The sequence below is a fragment of the Phyllostomus discolor genome, chromosome 2 (genome assembly GCF_004126475.2).
Source record: "Phyllostomus discolor isolate MPI-MPIP mPhyDis1 chromosome 2, mPhyDis1.pri.v3, whole genome shotgun sequence".
In the NCBI taxonomy this organism is placed as follows: Eukaryota; Metazoa; Chordata; class Mammalia; order Chiroptera; family Phyllostomidae; genus Phyllostomus; species Phyllostomus discolor.
The window spans coordinates 174690114-174714086 of NC_040904.2; the positions used below are offsets into that span (position 1 = coordinate 174690114).

At 36.5% G+C, this 23973-nt stretch overlaps 1 protein-coding gene across 1 annotated transcript in view; it reads left to right on the forward strand.

Annotated features, from left to right (window-relative positions):
- The window catches only part of KIF21A (kinesin family member 21A), a 138987-nt gene extending 116362 nt beyond the window's left edge, over window positions 1-22625 (forward strand). Inside the window, 11 exon segments of the mRNA XM_028533277.2 lie at window positions 247-354; window positions 1728-1856; window positions 3961-3999; window positions 4686-4697; window positions 6842-6978; window positions 8870-9050; window positions 10639-10803; window positions 12845-12962; window positions 14596-14766; window positions 16036-16235; window positions 21360-22625. Of these exon segments, the coding sequence (XP_028389078.1) occupies window positions 247-354; window positions 1728-1856; window positions 3961-3999; window positions 4686-4697; window positions 6842-6978; window positions 8870-9050; window positions 10639-10803; window positions 12845-12962; window positions 14596-14766; window positions 16036-16235; window positions 21360-21453 (1354 nt within the window). The 3' untranslated portion in view covers window positions 21454-22625.
- Window positions 22626-23973: the final 1348 nt, after the last annotated feature.

A 23973-nucleotide genomic window follows, 5' to 3' on the forward strand; every position in this document is an offset into this window, starting at 1 on the left:
TTAAAAAATAACAGGTTTGCATATATTTGAAATGGTTGCCAATTTAAAAATTAAATATATAGTTCTTAAGCTTCCATTAACTAATTGGAATATTTTCCTATCCTAGTTTTATTTTTTTATTCCCATGTAAATCTTTCTCAAGTTCTAGTTATTAATCTACTACAAATTTTAGGTTGAATATCCGCCAAATAAAATTGTATGTATATATTTAAGATTAGATGATTATATAATCTTTTTCTGTTTCAGTTCCAGACAGCCAGCTGTATCGGAAAAAAAACTACCAGAGCCTTCCCCTGTAACCAGGAGAAAGGCTTATGAGAAAACAGAAAAATCAAAGGCCAAGGAACAAAAACAGTAAGTTACTCATACTTTTTACCTGTTAGGTTGTATAAAATGTCTGCTACATTTAGATGCTAAAGGACAAAGGTGAAATTATTTTCCACATTTAGGCTGGCTCTGTAGTTATGACTAATTTGATTAATCAAGATAATCAAGTCAACTATTGGCTTGGCTAAGTGGTCTTCTAAATTCTCCGTCACACACACCTGGAAAAATGTTTGAGCTCTTGTCCCAGTCATGTATACTCTTATATATTTGTGTATGTTATTGTAAGAGTTAACATATATTTGAGGAGAGACTTATTAAATTTAAGCCTCCTAGAAAAATTTGAAATTAATCTTGGCTGTCATTTGATAAAATACATGGACTCAGCTCTTTGAAGTGGTTGACAAAAGCTACTGTTGGAGGGTGTGTGAGTTGTGCCATCTTCTTGCTGATCTTTTTTGTTTAAATTGATATTAACCCCAATTGTGGGGTTTTTTTTTTGCTAAAATCTTTTAAAAGCTGTTCGTGAGGATTGTTTTACTTAACAATGCATAATATAGTCCGATGACCCACTGGGCCATTGTAAATTGCAACAGCACAACAGGCAGAAAGGTGACTGACTGGGTTAGAGTCACTGTCACCCTTTTGCCTGTGGCACACCCACCCCTCCCTGAGGTCACCTAATGCGCTGCATCTGCGACATAGCCATGAGTGAGCATATCAGTGCCAATCTACATTTAAATATTGGTAAAGCTAATTTCTTTAACATAAAAATAAATATAAAAAGAGATTTTAACATATTTCTGTACCTGGGTGGACAGTGTTGTACCATTCCCCTGTCCTGAACCAGCACGCACACTTGACTTTGACCACTGGGTTAGCTGACTTGAATTTCATGGAAATTACCCTTCTAATCTTCCTTGCTTCCTGTATTTAAGGATATAATCTGCCTGTTTCTACTGAATCAGATGGCTCAAGAATAATTGGGTGATGTGGGATGGAGCAAATAAGTAATTTAAAAATAAATGAATGAATCAGTTGAGTGGGAAAATCACTTTTAAACCCTCTGGGTCTGTTTCTTTGTCTCTAAAATGAGCAACTTAGTCTCAATTCTAAAATCGTGTAATTTTAAATTTGGCTTGCTTGTTTTGTTCTGACTTTAGAGTGTAGCAGATAGAACTTTTTCTTTAGTGCCATCTTGTGGCCAATATAACAAAATTCAGTGGAAATAAAATTAAATTGTTCAGGGTGCATTTTATCTTATAAAAAAGGAAAAGAGGAAGGAAGGAAAAAAAGAAGGGATCTCTAATGAAAAGCTTTTTTAAAAAAGCATGTCTCATAAAAAATTCCTAACAAATCATAAACAATTAAAACCACCAATTTAATGTTCTTTTTTCTTGTAGCTCAGATTCTGGAACCTCAGAGGCTAGTCTTTCACCTCCTTCTTCCCCACCAAGCCGGCCTCGTAATGAACTGAATGTTTTTAATCGTCTTACTGTTTCTCAGGGAAACACATCAGTTCAGCAGGATAAGTAAGTTGTTACGGAAAAGAGCCCCAACAATTTATTACAATATTCTGAACCTTACCATGCAGCCTGTAGAAAACATTCAGCCATCTCTTTGTGTGGGAGATGGAGTCTGACTTGTGAACTCTTGACATACTTTATGTGTTGTTCTAACAGGAAATGAACCATAGAGACAATATTATAGAAAATTATTTTCCTGCTGAACATTATTCCCTGTTGTAGATTTGCATTGCTGTACTTTCAGCACTTGTCTTGCTCTTTCTTTTACAAGTATGTTAGGTCTGAAATACCTTTGAGACCACCTGAAGTTTAAATTTCTTGGGATTCTTCAGCTTCTGTGAGTGTACAAGAGCCTCTAATCCAGGTAGTCTAAGTTGAAAAGAGGCTAATTATTTACCTTTGGTGGATATACCAGCCTGAAAAGACCACTGTTATATGTGGAACATGTTACCATCATTTGGTTGTTTTATACAGATCCACCATAAAACTTCAAAAATTCTGTTCTTGGAATTCTGTTCTCTAAAAAGTACCTTTAAGGGTAAAGAGGCTAGGACTGAGGGTGGGATGTGGGGGAAGAGAAGTTGGAGGGATATAGAAAATATTATCTTCATTAAATATGGAGTAAAAAAGTATTCTCACATCGAGCCAGAATCTCTCTTGCAAGAATTCAGTACTAACAATGCTGCCATAAGGTATTTATTAACTCTGACTCACTTGCTCTGATTTTGTATGATAACAGTATGTGTGTGCGCTTGGTATCCAGTCTCCAATTACTTGTTTTCTGTGCTGTGATCAGTCTGTATATATCAATAATTTCTGAAACTTACAAGATTTTCTTTAAGATATTTGGCATGTTTAGATCATTTTAAATGGCTCTATAGACTTAGAGAAACAATATGATTTTGAAATAATTTCTAATCTACTTATAGATAAAATTCTTAATTTGATTTTAATATAGTTGAATCAGCCAATCACATGCCCTTCAAACTGATCTAGATAGGTAAATATCATGACAGTATGTTACTGAAAAAGACTCTCACATTGTTACATCATACTTCTCATTTAAGTGAGAAAAGAGTAGGAGAACATTCGGTATGTTTTGAGGAAGCCCATTTTCACTAGTGATACGAAGAATTACTAAATTTTCTTGACCTTGCATTCAGTCATAAAATGTTCTTTCAGTCTTTTGATAATCTTGACAATCTCATCATAGTTCCATACTTTTTACTGAAATGTTTTTATCAGCTACCAATAATTTGACTGTGTTGTCATTTCTGAAAGTTCAAACTGAGAATAATGGACTACTTTACACTTTCAAAAACTCACCCACCTTTTGAATTATGTGCTTCTGGGCTCCTTTGTGAGGCTGGTATGTTTCACCAGCAACAGGTGGATTCTGTGCATTGTTTCCAGTCACAACCCCTGCGAGCAGCGCTCACACTGTCCTCATTCTCCCCAAAGCTGTTAGACGAGCTAAATAGATTTTCATAGTAGCCAGATACACCGCCGGCCTTGGAGGCTTTAGGATAAGGCTGACAGGGGTGGGTCGCTCATTTTTAAATGCCCCTAAAGTTCCCCAGCTATTAGTGAGAGACTCTCTCATCACAACTCCCTATTCTTAAGATAAGTTAAAATCAAAGATTATTAAATTATGAGTGATTTGCTTTCCTTTCAGATATGTAATATATTTTTGCAACTGCCACATCAGAGTCCAAATCTAAAGTAGTTATCAGGATGAATAAAACGTGTGAATAGTTATTAAAATGGAAAATTTTCTCTGGTGCAAGTCAATTAAATAGAAAGAGTCTTGAAGTGATCCATTTTACTTACTTGATACTGTTCCTGTTCAGGACCTAAATTTCAGAAATAAGGGTAGATAGATTCTGTGGATCAGTAATAGAATTTTTTTTTCCCTGAAGACTTGGTGGATATAAGAATCATATAGTTTACTGGATTGGCTGATATCCAGTGCAAATAGAAAAGCAGGGCAGTATAGAGGAAGTGTTTGCTGTATTTCTATTATTCATACTGCTGATTTCAGTTCCCTCTCAGTATCTTTGCCTATTGATCTGCATTCTTTCTCCTCATAACTCTAACTCTTTCACTGTAGGTCTGATGAAAGTGATTCCTCTCTGTCGGAGGTACACAGGTACTTTCTTTCTATCTTTTCTATATTCTGGCATTTCATGATGTTCTAGCCTTTCTAGAAACTCTAAGCAAATCTCATTTTTGTTGCATGTATAACTTATTGTAAACCATATAAATGCACTAATATTTTTAAACATATTAATTTTAACATTTTTGTGATGTACCTTTTTGACAAAGTAGTGGTAAACTTTCCTTGTGTAATAACATAATAACTTGTCATATGTTTTCTGTATGTAATCTAATTTTTTTCTTTAAAAGTAATTAAGTTCTATGAGTACTGATTTCAAGAAAGTTTACTTCTCAGTGATTTTTTTTTTTAATTTCCAGTACCTTACAGTGTGGGAGGGTGAATATGATTATTTTTTCTTGTTTGTTTAGCAATTTTAAATAAAGAGTTTATGGCAGATTTTCTTATTCAAAAAAAAGATATGCTAGAAAGAAAAAATATTATGATAACAAACTATAGAAAGAAATTGAGTGTAGAAGAGCTTTTTTAAAAAATAAATATTTTCTACTGATTATACTACTTTTAAAATAACAGAGTTGCATTTTTTCCTGTTATGGATTTTTTTGACCTGTAATTTCTCTCTCTTCCTCTCTATCATTTCTTCTTCCCACTTATCATTTGTCTTCTCTCTTTTGCACTCGTTTCCCCTGTTTCATGGCCATTTTGCTGATCATCAGTAGATCCTCCAGAAGGTAGGCAGGGGGAGGGCAGAGCAGTTAATCTCATTTGCAATATTACCTGCTGTTTTTCCTTTAGTAAGGTTTGTTTTACAAGTTTGCAAAATTTATCCTTAACTTAAACTATTTTGATGTTGATTTCTGTATTTCAGAATGTGAATAGATTAATTCTAATAAAGAAATGCAATGGATATATGTTTCTAATTTTTATATTTCCATATTGCAGTTTCTATGTTCTATATTATGAGTATTTGAGAGCATTTTTGGTATCTAATTAATAAAATGCTATGTTTAATGTTGTAATTGTTTTTCTTCAGAAATGTGAATAATGAATGATAGTAAAACATATAAGAATAAAAGAATCTCTCCAGGAGCTATGCTGTAGTTTAATAGTAATAAACATACTATTTCTGTCTTTTGGGATGCAAAAAAATAGACAAGATTTTGAAGACCTCCTTTCAGGCTGATAGGACGATTGATTCATTAGGAGTTACTGTGAACACCAATGAAACTACCTTACCACAATAGTTTTGTGCTAACCCACCGTGTCCGCAGGGATATCATTGGAAAGGCTTACTGTCTGAGCCTCATTGGGTCAACATATAGCGTGAATCTGATCTGCCTCTGTTTTGTTGCCTAGTAACCCTGTAAAGAACTTCCTTCATGAGATCAATTAGCTCATGTTATCTCTTATCGATGAGCCTTTATTTTTGTGTTTGTAATGATTTTATTCATCTGTAATTCCTGAAACCCACTTTTTTCCTGATTTTTGGAATTGGGTCTGCATGATTTGTCCCCTTTATTGATCTGCTTAGAGGACCAGTGGAGGTGCTCCATTGATTTTTGTCCCCACAATAGTACACATTTTCAAAAACCTGTGATACAATGCTTCAAAAACTGAAATACTTGAACTTATTGAATGTCTCCATTGTTAGCTGTACTTATCCTGGCTTCATACTTCCTCTTAGTTATTTCTGCCCTATGTATCTTAAAGATTGTTTTCTTTCATGAAGAAGATGGAAACAATATTTTTTAAATCCCTGTATTTGTCTTAATATTATGCCATCTGTCTTGTATAATGGACATATTTCAACATAATTTTTCTTCCTGCTTCAAGCAAAGATACATCTGATATATTTAGCACATCTTAGTTCATTCTTTTCTTTAGTCTTCCTAACACAATATTTCAGTTCACATCCTGAATAAAACTTTTTTTAAAAGGATTTTGTTTATTTATTTTTAGAGAGAGGGGAAGGGAATGAGAAAGCAAGGGAGAGAAACATCAATAAGTGGTTGCCTCTTGCACGCCCCCTACGGGGACCTGGCCTGCAACCCAGGCATGTGCCCTCACTGAGAATCGAACCGGTGACCCATTGATTCATAGGTTGGCACTCAGTCCACCAAGCTGCACCAGCCAGGGCTGAATGGAACTTTTTAAGAATAAGAATAATGTTTTGATAATAGGTAATTTCCAGAGTGCTTAGACCAGTAGCATAAAGCAGAAACTCCAGAAATATTAAGCTTATGGGAATGATCCTTACAGAACCTCGTTATTCTTTTAAATTCTCATTCTTTTATCTTCTTTGAGATTGTTTGAGTGTTTTCTTTAAGTTTCTGATGTGTTTGATATGTTTTGATATATTTGACAGAATTCTCATTAGATTCTGTCCATGCAGCCTTGTCCTTTTTTTTTTTCGGATTTGTTTGAAATTTGCTTTCTTAGTATTTTAGGTGGTACATGTTACACTTTCTCAAGAATGTCCTTTTTGACATAGATAAAAATCGAGCATGACATAGAACCATATCTTCCAGTTATGATTTATACATTTTTATTTGTCAAAATTCATTACACTGAAACAGCTCCCAATATTGCTTCATTAAACTTAGAAGAGGTGAAATTGTTAATAAGAGAATCCAAATATATTACAGGCTTTGCTCTTTGGGGAATGGCACTGCTCTCTGGTGCCTAGCTAGTTGCTGTACTCCGTCACTACTATTGCAGTTTCACACATTGTCTCTGTCCTTTTGCTTAAAAAAGAGACGAGGGAGCAGCCTGATTTTGTTACTAGTTACTTAGAAAGACTTCTAAAAGTCAGGAAAAAACTGAAATTAGTTTCACGATATAACTACTGAAGTTGTTCTTTGCTCCCCCACTTCAGGGGCATCATCAACCCATTTCCGGCTTCAAAAGGAGTCAGAGCTTCTGCGCTTCAGTGCGTTCACATAGCCGAAGGGCACACCAAAGCCGTGCTCTGCGTGGATGCCACGGACGACCTCCTCTTCACTGGATCAAAAGGTGCTGGTAGTTGTTTCATAGGGTTATTTAACAGATTCTTGAAAAAAAAGATTACATTTTTGACAAACTTTGAAAATAAAAGTGAATCTGCTTAAAACCCATAGGGATCTGAAAGAGAATGTGGTTCAACCCCTGAATTGTATGAACTATATAATCATTTCATAGTTGGGAGGTATGGAAAAATCTCTGTTGATGTTATGTAAATAGACCATCGAGAGACTACATCTCCCTAATGCATGTGAGCCCTGAGCTTAGAAGTGCAGTTTACCTAAAAGTTTATAAAAGGCCATTAGAATGTAGAGTGTGGTAAAGAAAATAAGGTGGGTACCAACTACCGTTTCTTGAATACTTACTGTATGTCAGGGGTTATGCTAGACACTATACAAATTATATCTCATTTAATTCTCACCACAACCCTGATGAGATACATGTGGCATCCTTGTTTTACAAATGAAGACCCTGAGGATTCAATAAATTAAATAATTTTCCCAGAAAAATTCAGCTAGTTAAGCAGAAGAGCCAGGATTGGAAATCCAAGTCTACTCATCTCCAAACCTGCACTCTTCACTCCTTTGGTACAATTGTACATAGCTAGAAATTAACTATGTATGCTTTGGAGAGTTCCGGACCAAGAGTTTTGGGGTTTTGGAAAAGGGAGAGATTTGACAAGCTGTGGGAAATAAGTAAAACTTTAATAAGGAGGCATATACAATGAACCTTGTAGGATGGTTTGAATATTGATAGGTAAGGATTGGCAACCAAGATTATAGAACAACATGAGCGGAGACATGGAGGTAAAAGTGGGATGTGTTTGGAAGTAAATCCAATTGGGTTGAATAGTGGAGTATGTATAAGAGAAGTGAGTAGACAGTGCAGCTAGAAAGGTAGAAAGGAAGCACATACAGTAATTGAGGAGCTAGTAAAAGTTACTTAGTATTCAGGGATGTTACAAGACTCGGTTTAATGAGCAAACATTGATTGCTTATTGTCTGTGGAGAGACATATAAGAATCCAGCTAGAACTTATGAACTGTAAATAATGGCAAGTAGTTCCCAATTTAAAAATAATCTGCTCTGGGAAAATACCCTTTTCTAATGGTTCAAATTAAATCTCTCTCTCCAGGATAATTAGGTAGCCAACAAGTCAGCAAAACAAAGTAGAATAGTTTTATGTTTATGTTTTTGCATCAAGATTAAATTCGTCATGCTGTGACCCCTGGAAAAGAAAGGTGTTTGTGTTGTGCGTGTGGCGTGTTTTGAGGGGGTAGAGATGTGATCCAGGCAGAATGTGAATCGGCAGGAAGAGGCTGATTCGGGATGGCCATTTTAAATTCGGACCATCTGAAGCAACACTTGTTTGATAAGAGTATTTCAAAATTTGATACAATGTTTTTTAATACCACATAATGCATACAACCACTCATCTCTGGCTTCTGACTATTCCTTTATACCTACTTTGCCCTTGAACCTGCTGTAGAGGGTCAAGGATGGAGTCAGGATGCCTGTGGCAGATTAATGGCATAATTACTGTTTTCTTACTGCATTTCCTTCTTACAGGAGAGAACTTTTAAAATAATTTTTATTGTTAAGAGAACCCCAAAGAAACAAGCAAAATATAACCAAAGACACTGAAATAGAGGACAGCCTGGCAGTGACCAGAGGGGAGAGAAGAGGGAATTTCAGGGGAGAATGGGAAGGTTTTACAGGAACAAATTTAAAGGACACATGGACAAAAACTAGGGGGAGGGTGGTAATGGGAGGGGAGTGGGCAGGGTTGGGTGGGTGGGCTGGAATGGGAGTAAAAGGGAGGAAGCTGTAATTGAACAATGATTAAAAAAAAACAATTTAGTTTATATTGACAGTATCTCCCCTTTTTCAATTGTTTGTTTTAGATCGTACTTGTAAAGTATGGAATCTGGTGACAGGGCAGGAGATCATGTCGCTGGGAGGCCATCCCAACAATGTCGTATCTGTAAAATACTGTAACTATACCAGTCTGGTCTTCACCGTGTCGACATCTTATATTAAGGTGTGGGATATCAGAGACTCGGCAAAATGTATTCGAACGCTGACGTAAGTAACTTAAAGACAAGTAGCATAAGAAAATACAAGAAAAGGTAGCACTATCAAAGCACTTTTATTTATTTATTCCTATCCACTTCCAAAAGAATGTTATAATGTTTACCATAAGAACCCAGGGTAAAAAGCTATTGAGAAAATAAAATATGAGGACTTAATACTAAACAGGAAGGGATATAAATCATATGCTACTTGATGTGGTTAAATAATTTATGTTGCTTGCTTCAAATGAATACCACTCCTTGGAAAATGGTGTAAATCACCATTGTAGACAGTTAAGAAGTATCTGCAATCTTCAATTGGCAGATATTGAATAATGGACAGGTTTATTGAGGGGGGATGAACTTATATTGCTTTGTTATTAGCACACATTTCATAACTTCAGGTTATAGTAGACAATTGGAGAATGAGTTTGTTTTCTATGTCTGTTATTATGTATGTCTTTAGAATATGGAGCAAATAATGATTCTTTTTGCCATAAGATTGATGGACTATTTTATAATTGAAATTGAGGTGAACTCTGTTGGTTTAAATAAGAGAAGGGAGCATAGGAAAGGTTAATTTTTACTAAAATTAGGGATTTAGAATAGGGATTAATGATTTGTAACGTAGGGGTTATTAACCATTAATTGTTCATTTTTATTTGGAGGATTATTAATTATTGTACTGAATACAAGTCTCTTGAGGGAAATTTTATTTTAAAAGATATTAGAAAATTACCAATCCAGTTAACTCTCTAAAGTCAACTTTGAAAAGATTGATTATAACTTGATATTTTAGAAGTTAGTTGAGAAAGTGTTTCAAAATTTAAAGATATACTTACCATTTAGAATTTATCCAAGGAAGTAGAAATAAGTTATGTTTGAGTTTTTAGCATATGGTAAATACTGCATGTGTGAGTGGGCTAAAGTGAACAAACACTGGGAATAATTTTAAAAGTCCTCAGAGTCTTTAATACAAGGGAAGCTTTTTAAACTTTATTTATAAAGAGAGAGGAAGGGAGGGAGAAAGAGAAGGGGAGAAACATCGATGTGAGAAAAACATCGATCGATTGCCTTTCATACATGCCCTGAGCAGACCAAACGTGCAACCCAGGCATGTGCCCTGACTGGGAGTTGAACTGCAAGACCTTTCACTTTGCAGGACATTGCCCCGCAAACTGGGCCACACCAGTCAGGGAGAAATGGGCAAATCTTATAGACGAAAGGTAGGTCTGGCCCTCAGGGGGCTTCTGGAAGCTGCGGGAAAATGAATTACCTTTTTTCTTAAAAAAAAAAATCTTTGTCACATAATTTTTTCTGAGTGATAACTTAGTCATTCCTGACTCAGGGCTTATAATTCCTTAGTTTTATAATAGGATTGCAAATTAAGATTTTTAAGCTATGTCATCTTATTTTATTCATTCAAAACATTTAAAGTGGGTGTGAGGTGCCATCCTAAGTTCTGTGTGTACAGTGACCAAATAGGACACAGATCTTTTGTTGCTTATAACAGGTCTCCTAGAGATTGAAGGAGTTTTAAGCTGAACTCATGTGTGAAATGTGTGAATTTTTTGTTTGTTTTTTTTTCTGTCTCTGTTAAGATCTTCAGGTCAAGTTTCTCTTGGAGATGCTTGTTCTGCAAGTACCAGCCGGACAGTAGCTATTCCTTCTGGAGAGAACCAGATCAATCAAATTGCACTGAACCCAACTGGCACTTTTCTTTATGCAGCTTCTGGAAATGCTGTCAGAATGTGGGACCTTAAAAGGTAGAATTTTTATGAAAATGTGCTTCTTCCATATGGAAAATACAACTTTCAGACAGTACTATGCACATGAAACCCAATTTTTATAACCCAGAAGTTAATGTAAACATCATAGGCTTTTCTGTTCAGCCCAACACCCCTAAAAGCTTCTGCTCTCATTAGCAAACTCACAGTTTCCTTTCTTTTAAGTTGCATTGCCCGGGAAAATGTGTGTGAAGGAAAATAGAATTGAAACCTTAGCCTTTTAAAATATTTGTCTACAAATTGTATTGTTTACTGAAAATAGATCAGGATCCTCATCCTAGTGTTACCAATACCTTTGAAAGAATTACTTTTTGCAACATTATTTAAACTTTATATTATCTCTAATATTTCCATTTATAAACTTAATTGAACAAATGTGGGCATAAAACTTAAAGAGTGTTTATGAATATAAAATATATATGTGTGTGTATGTATGTCTGTATGTATAAAGAAGATAAAGTGGTTCAAAAGACAAAAATGATTGATATATTGAAAGGAGGTGTTACAGCTTTGATTTGATTTTCATATGCCACCAACTATGAGCTTTTATCTTTTAGCTGAGTATTTATTTTCGTTTCTTTTCTAGTTCTTAACATGCTGGCAGCAATAGAATACTCACTTACTAGTTAACAGACACTTACTCAACATCACCACGTCAGTTCCTGGGAAAACACTACGCCAGACAAGTGTGGTATCTGCCTCCTTAGAGCTCATCTTACAGTGGAGGGTAAAGGCCGTTAACAGGCAATTACAGGGTGCTGAGTCAGGTTTTCAGTTGGGGTAGTTCAGAGTACCCCCGATGTAGGAGGGCTTTGTCAGTGGTAAATAAAAGGAATAAAGGATTATTTATTTGAGAAAGTTTGGGAATAACTAGTTATAACATTTTAACAGATGACTGAGAAAAGATAACAAGCATAATTTATAGATAGATGAGGGAAAGGAAGAGAGGAACCACCATCCTGAGTGCTATTTTAGAAATAAAATGTAGAAAATTTAAAAGAGTGCTTGTTGAAGGAAATTGGAAAAGTGAGGCGTTACTTTAGTTTTGAAGGTATTAAATTTGACGTGTTAGGACCACCATTGAAGAAAAGGGTATGATTGTGACACATAAGGCAGAAAAGATACCAGCTTTTGAAAATCTTTATACTTTTTTTATTTTGCTGAAAAGGTAGATCATGTGAAACCTGGTTGATTTCAGCAACATGATTAAGTGCAGATTCATCTAAACCAAGTAACTAAGAGAATAGTTTTTGAGAAACGAATACCCTGAAAGCCAAAGACATTTCTGTGTTCTGGCAGTTTGATTTGAGGTAGGACTATGAAACAAAGGCTTATTGTCAGTCCCTATTGACTGACATCATACATTTCTCTACCAACTAGATACACGTTCTGGTCATTTTCTTATCTTTCTAATAACCGATGAAATGTACCACCTATTTTCTGATGTACATATGTACACATATGTGTGTGAATAGGTGTATGTATATATGTGTGTGTGTATATATGAGTGCCTGTATGTGTATTTGTATATGTGAGAGTATTTTTGTCTTTAGTAAAATAACTTCATTTACACTGTATTATTGATCAAGTAAATTATATTAGTGATATAGTCATTTTAATCAACTTCAATTGGACCTAATAGCATCAGTCATATGTTTAGCACATGTTTGGGCATTTAACAGATTAAGGTTTATCTGCAGTTAGGTTGGAGTTAATATTAGTCATTTGTCATTTTTTGGACTTTTGCTGCTTCTTTGTTTACTTCCTAAATGATACTAGTCAGCTTTGGAATAACTTCTTTAGGACTCTTCCACTTCCATCATAGAATAGATCAATTTGGCCATTTTTTAAAAACTCTAATTTGAACAGAGTTGCATAGAGGTGGAGCTAAAATAAAAAATAATTTAGAACATATTTTATGTTCTATTTTATCAAAGAACATAGATTATTTATATTGAAGCTTGGCCTTAGCATGCTGAGAAATATTTTCAAAGAAAATTATTTTTCTTTCTTTTTACAGGTTTCAGTCTACGGGAAAGTTAACGGGACACCTGGGCCCTGTCATGTGCCTTACTGTAGACCAGGTTTCCAGTGGACAAGATCTGATTGTCACTGGCTCCAAGGACCATTACATCAAAGTGAGTATGATAGAGTTGTTGAATTATATTCTGAAGCATTCGAAGTCATTCACCCTTTCTCTTAATCAATTTTTTCACTATTTTTAGCCTTTGCTTTTTTCCTTTATCTTTTCTTCCATAAAGAGTTCCTGATTTTATTATCTTATTTAATCATGTATTCTCATTTTTGATAGAAGATAGATTTGGAGGGATTTTAAAGATTTTAACTTAGTCACCCAACTAATACTTCAGTCTCATTGTCACCATCTTTTATACTGTGCATATTATGGTCTTCAGATTTATAAAATTATGAGCTAAGGTGAGGAAAAATGTATAGTTTGATTCTGGAAATGTTAAATTTGGGATACTAGCAGAGGACATCTTCGTGGAGGCCCAGAGTCTATTAGAACAGCAAGTCCAGAGCTCATGATGACTTACAACTAGAGATGAAGGTTTGGCAGCCATTCAAATAGAAGCAGATGTTCAAGGAGTTAGAGTAGATGACATGGGCAAAGGAGAGAGAAGTTGACAGGACTCAGCCTTGGGAAATACCTGTAAGAACCAATAGGAGTAAAAAGGGTTCTCTCAAACCAGTACGAGAGAAAGAGTGTAAATACTTTTTGCAGAAGCTTTGATTAAGAGAGAAGATCAGGTGGCTTGAAAATAGAATGGGGAGGCTGGGTGAAACGTGAAGGAATTAGCCAAAGAAACATATATATGGGTATATGTGTGCATATACATACATATACATTTATACATATATACACACACAGACAACAGTATGGTGATGGCCAGAGGGAAGGGTTAGCTGGGGCTGGGAGGAAGAGGAATAAGGGGAAGGGGATATGGGGACATCAGCAGTAGTGTCAACAATAAAAATAAAATTTAAAAAAGAAAGAATGGTATAAGGGGAGAAGATTTTATATTTAGACTTGAGCACGGTTATATGCTTAGGAAATGGGCTCAGTGGAGAAGAAAAGCTAAGGGGAAGAATGAAGTGTCAGTTGAAGGTAGTAGGAGGAGTTAGAATCAGATCAGAGATGTGAAACTTGGGAAGAAGTAAGTTCACTTTAGCATCTGAAAAGAAGGGAAGGAGAAGAAAATATTTGAAAATAAAAAGAAACTCTAAAATGTAGAAAAGGATCCAAAAATATACTACCGATCATGCTAACCTTTTCAGGAACCCACCAGATCAACAGCTTAGAGAGATGAAGGCAACTGAGGTGAGCGAAAATTTTTGAAATAAGGGCAAGGTACTAAAATAAAGTGTTAGGGGACTTTGAGATGACTACCAGGACTGCAGAGCTTTCTAATAGTGCTTACATAACAATCACATCATTTATTTGAATTTTAACTAGGTTGATATTTAGTATTTTTATTATTAAGCATATCATTTGTACACTGATACATGAAAAAATTCATTGCCTTTCTTAGAAGTCTACATGTGACATGTAGGCAAAAGTACTGTGCAAATAGGACTCAGGTTCATCCTGAGTGGTTCAGATCAGGTTAACTTAGTTAACTTGGTAAGATGCTCTAATGAAACAAATCATATCTGGTTAATGCACATATGTATGTGTTTCTGTGAATGAACATATATAAGTGCTTATTTTTAAGTTAAATATGATGATTGTTTTCTTTCTGCCTTTTTTAGATGTTTGATGTAACTGAAGGGGCTCTTGGAACTGTGAGTCCCACCCACAATTTTGAGCCCCCTCATTACGATGGCATCGAGGCTCTAACCATACAAGGGGATAACTTGTTTAGTGGGTCCAGAGATAATGGAATCAAGAAATGGGACTTAGCCCAAAAAGACCTTCTACAGGTAATGTAAAACCTTTTCATGGAATGGAGTGGGTACTTCAAAACAATTTAGTAGTCCATAAGAATTTGAAGAGCCTCCATGTAGATCTTCATTGTGGAGGAAAATATTAACAAGGTCTTCCTCTTCAGGAGTGTTTCATTGTCACCCACCTGAGTTACTTACTATGAGAAAGACAACGTTCAACACTTAATACCTCATAGATCAGGGGACAATAGACACTGATAGAAGTTGAAAGATCTGGGATTGTCTCATGCATGTGTTCATTAAATAAAATCAGTCTTGGGGTAGAGCAGTTACAGTTTTCCATTTTGTTTTGTTTTAGGTACACATATTTCAAAGAGTACCAAATTTAGCTAAAGTCAAAGTAGTGCAAATGATTCTTTACCTTACAAGAACACCATCATGCATCCAAAAATGATGGTTCTCTCATTTCCTGTAGAACAGTAGTTGGGTTGAAGTGCTTTGTCAATACAATGGAATATTGGTCTTTTCCTAATTCCCCAGGGAAGAAATTAGTTAACAGGTGAAATTGTTCTCAACTTCAACTTTTCCCCTACACACGTATGTGTGTGTGTATTGCAGCTGCTACCACTTTCTTGCTTGTGATGAGATAAAACCAAAATAAACAAGTAGCATGAATATTAATAGAAAAAATGGCAACAGAGACATATATTGCATTCAAAAGCTTTTATAGTTCATGATGTGGTTTTTATATTGTGTATATAAAAATATTTGTGCCTAAAAGATAGTTATACAGTCCGATCTTATAATTATTGTCTGCTAATTATAAATATATAGGTTAGTTCCAGTCTTCTACAAAGAGCTTTAGGCCTCCATGTTCTTTACCAGAAGCTGGAAGCACTGGTTCTGTGAGGCAGTCCTTAGAGTCTGCACACCAGGCTGTGTCTTCAGACTGGTTGTGTTCCATACATTTTGAGAAGGTGAGATGCTTACTGCCTGTGAAGAGGATGTGAGGCTTTGAAAATTTTGTACACTTTCCAGGTTTTTTAGATTGTATAGATGTTTAACATTATAGGCCTTTAATACTGATAATACTGATGACAATTAGACAAATTGGGGAGCAAATTAGATTTACTTTTTTAAGCCTCTAAGAGTGATTGCTTAGAAAAATAATTTTTACAATTTCCAGGCCATTCAACATTGCAGAAATTTAGTTTTGTCAATAAAAATGTTTGTAACTTTTTGGGGTGTGAAAATGTATGTTTGGAAGGCTCCCCTTAAGCTTCTGGTTTCTTTTTTTTCTCCCAGCAAGTTCCAAACGCACACAAGGATTGGGTCTGTGCCCTGGGAGTGGTGCCAGGCCAACCAGTTCTGCTCAGCGGCTGCAGAGGGGGCATCCTGAAACTCTGGAACATGGACACTTTTGTGCTGGTCGGAGAGATGAAGGGTCACGATAGTCCTATCAATGCCATATGTGTTAATTCCACCCACGTTTTCACTGCATCTGAGTAAGTTTTTTGTATGTGATTTTTCTCTATATTGGCTACTTGTGTTCAGATTTAATAAATAAGTTGTAAATATCTGGAAACATAGAACATGAAAACCTTGAAATTCCTGTTTTATTGTAGTGATTCTCATGTCTGCCTGTGTGTCTGCCTTAAGATGTGTGGACTGAACTAACAAGCAAAATAGAGACAGACTCATAGAAAGAGAGTGGGATGACAGCTAAGGGTTGGGGAGAGGGTTGGGGGTAGAAGGATTGAGCAAAAAGAAAAAAAGGACTCAAGGACATAGACAGCCGTGTGGTGATTGTGGAGAGGGAGAGGTTATAAGGGAGCTAAATGTTAATGGAAAAAATACAGTACCCCCCACCAAGATGTCTTATTTACATTTTCTGATGTATACTTCAGGTACTGAGTTTGGGCTCCTCCACCTTCATAATAGTGGTTTTCCTTATATCACCACTCCTCTTACACCATCAAGTCTGCTTCCAGATGACTAACTTCTAATTTTCTTTCTCCAGAAGGGCAACAAACTTGCTTTTCTGTACATTTTGAACAAGTCTTTAAAATATCTCTTCGTGCCTCTTCCACTTTCTTTTAAAATACAAGTACATAGTAAAACCACCTGCTTCCTCCTTCTTATGGAGGTTGGGTTGACTGATTGATTTGTTCACTTATTCATTCATGACGAGTCTCCGCTGTGCCAGGCACTGTCCCAGGCTCTTGGGAATAGAAAAGTGAACACAACAAACCCAGACCAAGATGTAGATTCCCATGAGAAAACAAGAAAAGAAATAAATAAAATATGTTAAATCGTGGTATGTGCTATGGAGAAAAATAGAGCAGGGAAGGGGTGATAAGTATATCATGGAGGCACCCTGGCTGGCGTGGCTTAGTGGATTGAGCCCCAGCCTGTGAAGCAAAGAGTCGCTGGTTCAATTCCCAGTCAGGGCACATGCCTGCATTGCAGGCCAGGTCCCCAGTAGGAGGTGCGTGAGAGGCAACAACACATTGATGTCTCTCTCCCTCTCTTTCTCCCTTCCTTCCCCTCTCTCTGGAAATGAATAAATAAAATCTTTTTAAAAATAAAGTATATTTTTAAAAAAAGAATATCATGGGGCAGGGGTTACATAATAGGGTGGTCCATGAAGGCCTCATTGAAAACATGACATTGAAGAAGATGCTTGAATGAGGTGGAGAGATGTTGTGACCATACAAAATGGCACAATGTATGTATAAGGACTTAGGAAAGGAAAGCATATGCACTATAATGTGAGGCATTGGTCTCATCCAAATAAAATGTAATTTCTCATGAATATCTATTTTGAAAATCTCCCTAGGTCATTTGTGCATCAGTCATGTTACTTAATTTAATTTGAGCACCTTCTTGATTTGTCTATTCTAAATGCATGGTTACCCTGATTTGATTTTGAAACCCCTGCTATGTTTCTGGGGTATCTCATAATTTGTGCTGTTTCCATCAAATCCCTCTTTTCATTTGGAGTTACTTTTTTTCACCTCTAAAGACCCTCAAAGCCAATTTATTTTATATTTTTCTAAAGTGCTCACCTTCAGTGCTTCATTAATACTATTTCCACTCTGCATTGCTTTCTTAAGAGCCACCATCTTTATGTATTCCCTTGAACACTTGTTGTGTCCTTGATAATTTACTGAAAATGATGAACACCCTGCAGAGCTGCAGGACACTCAGTATAAGACTATAGAAGTACCGTGTATCACTGTGGTCTGGTGGGTAAGGTATGATTGATTGTATTTACCTCTCTTCCATCGTAGTGTCTTATTTTTGAAGACCTGAACTTTTTCTCAGTTTATCCATTGAGTGTTAGATGGGAATGTATTTACTACAAAACTTAAAAGACAGAAAAATAACCAATAAAATCAAAAGGCCTATTTTCAAATTAGTTCTACTAATTTGTTATTTAAAAAACATTTATATTGTTCTAAATGCTTCATTAAGTCTTCATAAGAACTCTAGAAGGTAAATATTATTATTCCTTTTTTACAGGTGCTCAAACTGAGGCAGTTCATAACCTGTGTAGTAATTGTAAAACCCTTGTATAGTAAATTGTAAATTCCTTGTATAGTAATTTCATCCTATCTGGTATTTCTGGATCTGTTGTCATGGATTGATTTTTCTTATAATTATGGGTCTCACTTTTCCTGTTTCTTTTATGTCAAGTAATGTTTTTTGGATGTTGAACATTATAATGTGTTTCCAGTATCTGGATTCTGTTGTATTTTTTTAAAGACTGTTGGCTTTTGTTAGCAGTTAAGTTACTTGTGGTGCGGCGTCATCTTTTTGAGACTTTTTTTAAACTCTTCTACTGAATATTTCTACAGATTTCTACTGAATATTCTGGGTGTTTGATGATAACTCTCTACTTTGCTGATCAGGACTTAAACATCTCATAGCCCTCGGTGAACTCCGGAAATCATTCCACTTCGAGCTCACTAATGGTTGTTTTTTTGTCTGGCCTTAGTCTTCCTTTTTCCTGTGCAGCTTAGCCTTCCATCCGACATTATGGGCCCTCTCTGTAGATTTATGGAGTTCTTTCCCCATAGCTCCCTAGTTCTTTCTGCGTAGCTTTCTTCTCTTGTCTACTTGGCTTCTCGAATTCCAGCTACTCCACAGATTTTCAGTTCTGTGCCTCCAACTCAGTGGTTCCATGGTTCTCTGCTTGGATTGCCCCTTCCTGTACTGTGGTCTGGAAAGAGCTCCTGGGCCCAAAGCCAGTGCTGTCACAGAGCTCACCTTCCCTGTTCCCCTTTGCTTGGGACAGCAGCCCTGCACTACCCATTGCCAGGGCCGGAAAAGTTTTGTTCCACGTATTTTGTTAAGTTTTTACTTCGTTTACATCAGGAGAGCTAACCTGGCACCAGGTGCTCTGTTATGGCTAGTAGTGGAAGTTCAATTCTCTTGAACTTAATATGTCCAAAACTGAACTCCCAGTCTTCCCGAGAAACTGCTCATTCCACAGACTTCTCCATCTCAGTTGATGACTTCATTTTCTTCTGTGTTGCTTGGCCAGGACCCTTCATCCCTCCCTTTCTGTCATATTCCATATCCAATCCATCAGCAAATCCTGTTGGTTCTACCTTTACATTGTACCTCAAATCTGACCACATCTCTTCACATCTTCTGCTACCTCAGTGATCCGTCATGGCCAGCCCTTGGGTTATAACAGTAGTCTTCAAAACAAGGTTCTTGCCTGTAGGTAGTCTGTTCTCAACATGGAAGTGTTTTAAGTCTCTTGAGTCAAATCATATTCCTTCTCTGCTAAAAAGTTTGCAGGAGTCTTTCATTAAACCTAGAGTAGAGGCTATATTTGATCTGACCCTCTCAGCAGCTGTTACCTCTCTCACCTGCCCTTCGAGTACTATGGCTTGTTCTTTCTCTTGCAACCTCAGTAACCTCTTTGCTGGTCCTTGGACATTCCAAGTTCACTTCTCCCTTGGGACATTTGCCTTGGCTGCTCCCTTTTGCTGCCATGCTTTGCCTTCCGACATCCTGACCTTCTTCCACTATCTTTCTTTCTCAGAAAGTGTTACATTGTTAGTTTATTTAAAACTGTAATCTCTCCTATCGCCTAACACCCACCAGTCCCCTTTATCCCATGGTCTGTCTTTTTCTATGATATTTATTACTTTCTAATAAACTTTATAATTTAATTATTTATTATGGTTTATCGCCTATTTTCTCTTGCTACAATGCACGGTCTGCAAAGGCTTAGGGTTATGTTTGTTTGTTTGTTTGTTTATACCTAATTTACCCTAAGTACCTAGAATAGTACCTGGAACACAGCAAGTTTTTACTAAACACTTGTTGAGTCAATGGTTGAGTGAATAAATGGATTTGGATGAATGAGTGGATGAATGAACATGTATCCTTGCTGTTACTCATGAACATGTGCCATGTAGGCTGTTGAGATGGATTATTATTTTCCTCCCAGTTTCACTGAGATATAATAGACACATAGTGCTGTATAAGTTTAAGGTGTACAGTAAAGTGATTTGACTTAGATTGTGAAATGACTACAACAATAAATTTAGTTAACATCCATCACCTCACATAAATACAAAAAAAAGGAAAAGGAAAATACTGCTTTTCTCCCTCATGATGAGAACTCTTAGCAGTGAGAAGATTATGGATTAAAGATTAGAAAGCCTGGGTTCTAGGCTTAACTCTTCCCTCTACTATGTTACATAGTAAACGAGGCACTAGATTCCTCCTATCCGTGAAACGGATTGCTTAATCTCTGAAGTGACTTCTACTATTAAACTCTATGGAAACTCTTTCTTTTGGCTTTGGGTTTATTAGGAAATGGGGGAAAATCAACATTCCCTTTAAACCATGAGAGACATGGTAAGAAATGTAATTATGTAATGACTGGTCCTCCGTACCCACATACTGGGTAAACAAAAAACACTTCGTATATTTTTTGTTCTATGGTAGGAGGAGTATTAACCCACTTCCCAACAGCCTCCTGCTTTTTCTGTGTGCTTACGCTGATTTCATCCAGACACAACTCTTCCTTACTCCTTCCAGGTTCACCAAGCCCCCGACATCCCTGCCCCCTCCCCACCCTCTTCCTTTCCAGAGGCCTCCCTCTCACCTGACTCTGGGCTGTTGTGACCAAAGGCCTCTGACCATATGTCATATCCCAGCTTGTTTTCTGTAATAATGAGTGCAGTAGAGTGGCTGAGACACTGGGCCCTGGAACCAGACTGTCTGGGTTCAAGTCTTAGCTCTATTACTTACTTTGGGATCTTGGGCAAATTATGTACCTTTCTGGACTTCAATTTGCACATCAGTGAAAAGGGGAGTAAGAGCACTGTCTACCTCTTGTGGTAGTTAAAGGGAGTTAAATGCATCCGTATATGTGAGGGGCACATAGTAACAGCACCTAACTCCTACCTTCATAATATGAGCTATTTTTAATGTCATTATTATGGGTGCCTGTTAGATATGCTGATGAGACAAGATTCACTTTTATCTATTATATCTGTTAAAGACCTATTCATAAAATGTTTCCATAAGTAATTTTAATCGCTATTTCTTTATCTTTCTGCCTCTTTTCTCATGTTTATTTTTAATTTATTGTCTTTTAGTGATCGAACTGTGAGAATTTGGAAGGCTCGCAATTTACAAGATGGTCAGATCTCAGACACAGGAGATCTGGGGGAAGATATTGCCAGTAATTAGCATGAATGAAGATAGTCATAAACTGAATACTGTGATAATACTCTGTATATTCTTCATGGAAAATGTTACCCTATATTTATTAGGCAAAAGCTTGTGAATGGGATTAACTGGAAAATATATCTGAACCCAACTTCTGAATATAAATGTTTTCTAGTAAAATCGTGTCCTATCTTGTGCGCTTAATATTAACATCTCCAAATATATATTTGCCCTATAACTGATATACTGCTTGATTCGCACTTTTGTTTCGGCTGGATTTTTGTGGCTAGCTATAAAAAAAACTCTCAAATTATTTGAATTACAAAATGTCTGCGTTTGTGACAGTCAGAAAATACACTTGCAATATAAAGCAACCCACTGTTAACTCATTCATATAGGCTGTTCAGAAGATTTACTGTAAACATATTGGAAATGTTAGTCAAATTGTAGTCTGTTTGTCTTGTATTCATATCAGTCTGTGGAAGATTCCCAAATTTCAAAGCTCTCTTAACGTAATGGAAGAAAAATAACATGGGAATAGTGTTGATGGTTTTTCATAAGGTGGAATTGACCTTAATCTGCTAACAAAGAATGTTAAACAGTTTGTGTTAAATTTTGACGTTTACTTGTATTGACCAAAGTTTTGCCGCTGTGTTGTATCCTGTGCTCAGGACTAAAACGCCGTTACATTGTTTTGTTAGTGCTGTGCATACATTCTGTGATGGGAAACTTTTTTGATGTCCTAACAGAAATATATTTTGATCTATTTTCCTATGGAGTTGTTTCTACAATCACCTTTTAATTTCATTTTTATTTAATAGTACTGTTTCATTGCCCTTTATCTAATTTTTTATATGCTGCTAAATATATTTTAAATACACTATGTTTGCAAACTTGGTAGCTATGATGAAAACTATCATTTGTGGTGGGGAAAGCTCTGTAAATACGTAGATTGTAAAGAGAGAATGTCTTACTTTGTAACTGTATGAATTTTTAAATGCTGTAGATTGGATTTTACAAAAGGATGTATGATTTTTGTCTGCTCAGAATATTAATTTGTAAATTCCGCAAGTTTCATTTTTATTTAGATGGTATAACATTTGAAACTGTTGCCTTGTGACTTTTGTTTTTCTGAAAATACCTGCTTGTACATGAAAGCTTAGCTAGGGCTTAAATAAACAAATGTTGCTATGGATTATTTTTATTCTATTGCTCTTTCTCTAATTATATGAAAATGGTAAATGTTTGTAAAACTTTATTTTACCTTGTGTAATATTAGGAAAGCCATTTTTTTGTTATCCAGCACTTTGTACACATTACTTTCTTTGCTCATTAGGCATGATATATTCTTGAAAAGTTTAAACCATAACCTAATCTTGATGAACCAAGGAAGCTCACTATTTAAAGGAATTTAATCAAGCTATATAATTTAGGCATTTGAACCTAGATGGTAAAACAAATGTAAATCATTCCCATAAATCATTCCCATAGTAACTTCTCCTTGGAGAAGACGCAGAGGTTGCGGTGACTGGTGTTGCTGCGGGAAGCGAGTTGGTGGGGGTGTGAGGGGTGTGGAGGTCCTTCTGGGGTCCCGGCAATGTTCTGTGGCTTAACCTACATCTCATGTGACATGCTAAACTGCATATTTCTGTTTCCTATCTTTTGTGTGTATGTTCTAGTTAAAAGTGAAATATTTTTTTAAAACGACATTTTAAAGATTTTCCTGTGAAAGAGAAACTTAACTACTTCGTAGTTTTGCCTTCTTTCCTGAAGGAAGATGCCATGCCTACACCCGAGAGACATTGTCAGGACTATTTTGAAATTCAGTACGCCCAGTGTTTCTTTTCACACGAGTATTGCTCAAGAATTTGATGATTAACTTATTAAGTAAATATTTATCGAGCATATGCCGAGCCAGGTACTGGGGATGAAGAAGTTACAAGACTGAGGTGCGGCTTGCCCTCTGGAGTGGAGAGAGAATGAGTCCAGCCCTTGTGTAACAGCTAGGTGAGGTCTCTGGCAGGGGAAAGCTGGGTGCCTTAAAACCTATTGGAGGTATCTGAGCCTGACAGTCAGTTCAGTTAGAGGTCTGTTATGTGATCCTGTGTTTGCTTGTGCAGAATACAAAGCCCTGTGTCTATTTTCTGATTCATGTAATTAAAATGAATATGTAAAAGAGTCAGTCCTCTTAAGACTTAATTTTGAAAGATGCTGGGAGAAGTCATCAAGAGGATGTGATCTCTGGTTGACCTGCATGCTGGCCCCGGGCAGTCAGCGGCCCCTCACCACCATGCCTGTCCTCGGAAGGGAAGTTTCTCCACCTGACCGTTCTACCCACTGCCCCTGTCCGGTGCTGTTAAAGGATGTAGCCATGAGAGAGTAAGGTGTTGAGAGCACGGGGACAGGATTGATGACCAAACTGAGTCAAGGCCTCAGCATAAACTTTTAAGATTCTGGCCGGCAGGGGCAGAGATCCGCTCATCCTGTGGTCGCCCAAGACAAGCCTCGTGCAAGTTTCCTTGCTCATTAAGGCTGCCACCC